We start from the raw sequence: 6,000 nt of genomic DNA, 5'->3' as shown, positions 1-6,000 counted from the left end.
ACAGCGGGTTAAACCCTTTCACTGCCACACGACAGAAGGTTAACCCTTTACCATCACACTACCGACGGTAACATTAAACTAAACATCATCATCTTCTATCTATTTCAGTTCTATGTTAATAATAAAGTAATCTCTCTCTCTCTCTCTCCCCCCCCCCCCTCCCTCCCTCCCTCCCCAGTGCTGGCAGACAACCTGAAGTCTAACCCAGGGATAAAGTGGCAGTACTTCAGCTCCGAGGAGGGAATCTTCACTGTGTTTTCCTGCTCACAAGTTCCACTGCAAAGGCAGCTATGAACACCGCTGCAGGTACTGTACATCTCTCTCTCTCTTTCTCTCTCTCCAGGTCTAAGCAGAAGTTGGGACATTATTTGACCCCAAAACGTCCCTGCTCTGGGGGTAGCAGGACTTTAAAATACTCTGATCTGGCGCGGCCGGGTAGCGCAGTGGACTAAGCGTCTGTCTACCACCGCAGAGACGCTGGTATCGAATCCGGCTGTCGGCGGTGCCTCCGGCTTGGCCGGTCGTCATCCTGACACAATTGGCAGAGTCAGCGGGTGGGAAGCCGGTGGGTGGGTATCCTGGTCGTTGTAAACAGCGACTCCTACAGGTCGGTCAGGGCGCCTGCACAGCGAGGGAAGGAACTGGGTAAGGTAGTGTGTAGTCCTCCCACGCGGGCTGCTGGCTGTCTCCTCATGTATCGGAGGAAGCATCTGATAGACTTAGGGTTCCCTAGACCGACCAGTGGGGGGGCACATGCACGCAACGACCAGGAAGGGGAGGGGGGAATTGGCATAACGACTAAATTGGGATGGGAGGAAAATACAGAAAAATAGGAGGAGAAAAAGTGGATAATAAAAAAAAAAATACTGATCTGAGGGTAGGGCTTAAAAGATCCTGCTTTGAGGGTAGGGCTTAAAAGATCCTGCTTTGAGGGGTAGGGCTTTAAAGTCTCTCTAACTACACAATCCTCAAGACCACTACGCTCTACATCTTCTGGCCGCCTCAGACCCACTCCTATCCCAGCTCCGGGAGGGTCATCAAGGAGAAGCCGCCGTTTTCTCGGTCCTTGCCCCACAAGTTAGGACAGCCGAATCCCGTCCATCTTTTCCGCCGTCGACTAAAGACGCACTTCTTCAACCATTATCTAAAAAAAATAAAATAAAAGAATAAATGTATAACCCTAACTACCTTACTGTCATGCACTTGTCCTAATAAACTAACCTACACAGTAGCACTCAACACTTTGATGAACATTGTTACTCAGCTGATAGAGTTGTACCCTTCCTGATGACTTGTCGTACAGAACTTGTAAGTCGCTTTGGATAAAGCCTCCGCTAAATGACTAAATGTAAATGTAAGTAAAAGTCTGGCACCAAGCTGAGCATAGAATGCTGGTATTCTGACGTGACGACCCTTCCTTCTTTTATAGTTCCTTGGATTGGAACGCTTGTATTATAGTGTATAGGGCATATAGGACCATGTAAAGCTACAGAAGGCCCCTCCCCTCCTACGCCTCCCGGTCTCAGGGTGGCACAGAGGGCATGCGGAACACTGGAGCCCCAGCCAGGAATGTTGTCTCTTATCAGTCAAGCCGGCTGGAATCTCACACCTCCACTGTTGTGGCTTTTAGTCGCCACAATGCTGACAGACGGATCTATCCATCTCTCTCGTTCGCTCTCTCGCTCTCTCTCTCTGATTATCTTTCTTTGTTCTGTTACTGTCTCTTCTGTTTGTATCTCCTCTCTCTCCGTTTCTCTCTCTCTGTAACTTTCTCTCACTCTCTCCCCTTCTGTCTCGTTATAGGCTATACCCTTCTCTCTCTCTCTCTCTTCTCTCTCTCTCTCTCTCTCTTCTCTCCTCTCTCTCTCTCTCTCTCTCTCTCTCTCTCTCTCTCTCTCTCTCTCTCTCTCTCTCTCTCTCTCTCTCTCTCTCTCTCTCTCTCTCTCTCTCTCTCTCTCTCTCTCTCTCCCCCTGGTGTGTGTTACTATCTCTGTCGGTCTGTCTTTCTCACTCTCCTCTCTGTTTTCTCTATCTTCCTCTCAGTCTCTCTCTATAGGCTATACAGAATACCTTCTCTGTCTCTCACTTCTCGCTCTCTCTGAACCGTGACCCCAGAACCATGACCCCAGAACCATGACCCCAGAACCGTGACCCCAAAACCATGATATGAACCAAACAGTGAGTTTTTAGGAACTGTTCCACCACCTACACACATACACACACTCACACACTCACTCACTCACTCACTCACTCACTCACTCACTCACTCACTCACTCACTCACTCACTCACTCACTCACTCACTCACTCACTCACTCACTCACTCACTCACTCACTCACTCACTCACACATACACACACACACATACACACACACACACACACACACACACACACACACACACACACACACACACACACACACACACACAGCAGGTGTCTCTGATACCCTCAGCTGTTTCATCTGCTGTGTCGTACCGTAGCTATCCGAGACATGATGTAGAGCTTTTAGTGAGTATGATTAGGGCTTAACAAGCACTACCCTCCATAGACACACACACACACACACACACACACACACACACACACACACACACACACACACACACACACACACACACACAAACTGTTCAGCTGTTATGGGGCTATTGAAAAGTTATGTTGTTGGGCTTCGTAATGCATAGAGGGGCTTAATAAATACACCACACCTCATTTCCACCCTGTGTTTGTTTCAGTTTATATAACACACGTACACACACAAGCACTCTCTCTCTCTCTCTCTCTCTCACACACACAATGAGAATGAGGTACTCTTTCTATGAGAGAAATTATGTTGTTTGCCGTGTTGCAAGCATGTTTAGGTCTTAAGGAACACACTAACATTATGTTAAATGCTCTTTCCGTCTTCTCCAGAGTCAGACAAGAAGATGGATACTAGGGACGTTCGATATTGGCTTTTTTACCGATATCCGATATACCGATAATTGTCCAACTCTTAATTTCCAATACAGATATATGCAGGGTTTCCCCCCTCAAAAAACGAAATAATTTCAAGTAACTAGCATCAAATATCTCTTGTCATGGATCCAACAGTTTGATACTTTTGACAATAAAAGTTTGCATTGATGTGTTAATTTCACTGGATGCATTCAACAAGGCTTTGTAATGTAAACATTATCTGTGCAAAATATGACAACTACTTCAACATAAGTTAGCCTATGGAAAAAAATTCCATATTTATTGAGTCTCAAATAGCAGCTTGGATCACACTCTGAGATAATCCTGACAAACGCCCACTACATAAGGCACATTTCTACTTCTTCTGTAAACAACATTGTACCTATACAACTGTGAGGTAAAGTGCAAACAACTGCAAAAAATAAGAACTCCAGCAGTGCTGGACCAGCAGCCCCAGTCATTAGCCTAGTTGGGGTAACACAATCTTTAAAATAAACTGGGCTCAAGCTGTGCTCTAGTCTAGATGAGCTCTATGTGTAACTGGCCAGTGGCTAATACTAATGTATTTTAGTTTTTATCGATCGACTCGTTAAGGGACAACTGGGTGGGTTTTTTCATTCTGTTGCTTCTTTTCATCGTTTTGCTGCACAAACGTTGCGTGTATCTCCGGATGATTCTTCCTAAGGTGGGGATAAAATTTGAAGTATTGAAGGATGATGTCTTGGTTCCTCCTCGCATAACCTCCGCTTTACAGTCACTGCGCCCACCTCAGGAAGAATCATCCGGAATACACTCAACGCTTGAAAAACGATGAAAAGAAGCAACGGGCGACACCGAAAAAACTCACCGAGTTGTCCCTTAATGAGTCGATCGATAAAAAACTCAAATACATTAGTAAAAAAAAATAGTAAGCGACTCTACTAACAGTTTGGATTGCTAACCTAGCTTAAAACTCCGGGAGAGGTGTTTTTGGCCAGCAGCTATGCTAGCTTGTCCGCTTCCATTAATTTGTGCTAAGCTAGGCTAACATGCAGCCGGATAGCTTTCTACTGAACGCACAGAGGAAAAAACTGGTGTCAATCTTCTTGAATCTGGAGAAGACTTACAGAGAAGACTTACTGAAAAGAGATACAAACGGTATGCATCTATTTTCAACCGATCTGCAACTTTTTGGTGTCATCGTAATCTACAAATATTACTGATTAAAGATTATCTTTTAATCACTAATGTTGATTATGATGACACCAAAAACAGTTTTTCACCGGTTCTTCTTACTGACTTGCTTCGTATTCAACCAGTCAACCGTGTAACAGATGAAGATTGTTACAAAAAATAATAATAATAAAAATACTGGTATGTCATTTCAGAGTTTGTTTTCTTTTAATAAAAAATTATAATCATTAAAAAAGGTATTCTAGGTATCCAAAAACAATAGATTGTGGCATTCGTCAGATGCAGATTTGTATTTTGAATGCACAGTTAATATAACAGGAATTGTGTTGAAACCAGTTATTCCACTCTGCATTACCTGCAAGTCCCACATGTAATATAAATAATAATAATAATAATGCAGGACTTTGGAGAAGTCTTTATTTGGCATGCGATGGGCGGCACACACATGCGATGGGCGGCACACACATGCAATTGTTGGGTCGCCGATGCGATTGAGTCTCTGCACTTGACCCATCCCGTCGTCCTTCCCCCCCAAGGGCAACCGTGTCTAAACATGTGATTAGATTGGTGGATGGAGGAAAGAAAAAATAATAATAATGTATTTTTTTGTTTGTTAAAATGCTTCCTCACTCAAAACACTTACAGTATAGAATAAAATAAAAAATAAAGAAATATAAAATATGAGAAAAGAAATGATTTTTTTTTGCACTTACAGTGTAGATACAAATGAAAATAAAAGAATATACATTATGAGGACAAGCGAAGCGAGTGAGCGGACAGGAGATGTGTATAAAACACTCACACAGCAGACGTGACGTTGCAGATCAAAAGCCTTCTGGACCAGCTGTGTTTTCAGGAGAGACTGAAACAACCAGACACATCTGGACCGCTGTCATGGATGATGTGTGTTGTTCTGTGGTGCGGTCGCTCTGCTGGACCGGTTTTTATGCAAAATATTTTTCTTCAAAGTAACTAGTAACTGATGGGTTCAGCTAAATGTAGTGGAGTAAAAAGTACAATATTTCCTTTGAAATGTAGTGCAGTAAAAGTATAAAGTTCTCAAAAATGTTTAACACTGTCGTAAAAGTACAAGTAGCTCAATATTTGACTTAAGCATCCGCGGAGCTAATGATGCTAATGATGGAGCATCGCCGTCGGTTGTGTGGTAGTAAAGGGCTAACCTTCTGTATTGTCACAGTGAAAGGGTTAACCTTCTGTCGTGTGGCAGTGAAAGGGTTAAGCACAGTACTTAGCTAAAAATACTTAGCTTACTCTCCACCATTGCTCATTCCCGCGCCGTCTGAACAGGTTCCGGTCAGAATCGATCATGTTGATGCCAGAGGATAGAAGAACGGGCCCTCGCTTGGTTGTAAATGAGTCGGCCATTGAAGTGGGAATGGGTTTCTTTGGAGAGGGAGCACTAAAGCCCCCCCCCCCCCCCCTCCCCTGAAGGCTACAGTGTGAGGAGAGGAGAGGAGAGAAGAGAAGAGAGACGGGTTCGACCACAGCCAGGCTGACCACCCTGCGAGTCAGGCCTTTAGGAACAGTCTGTCCAGGGGTTGGGAATACTAAGTGATGTGGGAATACTGCTTTGAGAGAAGAGGCCTCTGCCTAAAGCAACAGAGCTGGGATGGGATGGAGGGAGAAGGGGATTTCCTATGAAAACACTGTCAACTGAGGGTGTGTGTGTGTGTGTGTGTGTGCACACCCACGTTCCAGACTTACCGTAACTGTAAAATTGTGGACACATTTCAGACTACAAGCCAGTTGACTTTGATGGCTTTTCCAATAGGAGACAAAAATACTGTCCCCAGCTTAGGTACAAAGCTGATTCTAGGGTTAGTGGTTAATGTTGGAGTTAGAGTTAGGCT

At 44.2% G+C, this 6,000-nt stretch overlaps 1 protein-coding gene across 1 annotated transcript in view; it reads left to right on the top strand.

Moving 5' to 3' along the window:
- Positions 1–6,000, top strand: part of cachd1 (cache domain containing 1) — a 286,337-nt gene that overhangs the window by 210,116 nt on the left and 70,221 nt on the right. The window contains 2 exon segments of the mRNA XM_084311268.1: positions 179–255; positions 257–306. Of these exon segments, the coding sequence (XP_084167394.1) occupies positions 179–255; positions 257–306 (127 nt within the window).

This window comes from Notolepis coatsorum (genome assembly GCF_963971535.1).
Source record: "Notolepis coatsorum genome assembly, chromosome: 3".
Classification (NCBI taxonomy): domain Eukaryota; kingdom Metazoa; phylum Chordata; class Actinopteri; order Aulopiformes; family Paralepididae; genus Notolepis; species Notolepis coatsorum.
Note: the sequence above shows the minus strand (reverse complement) of the source record. Positions and strands in the feature narration are given on the sequence as shown.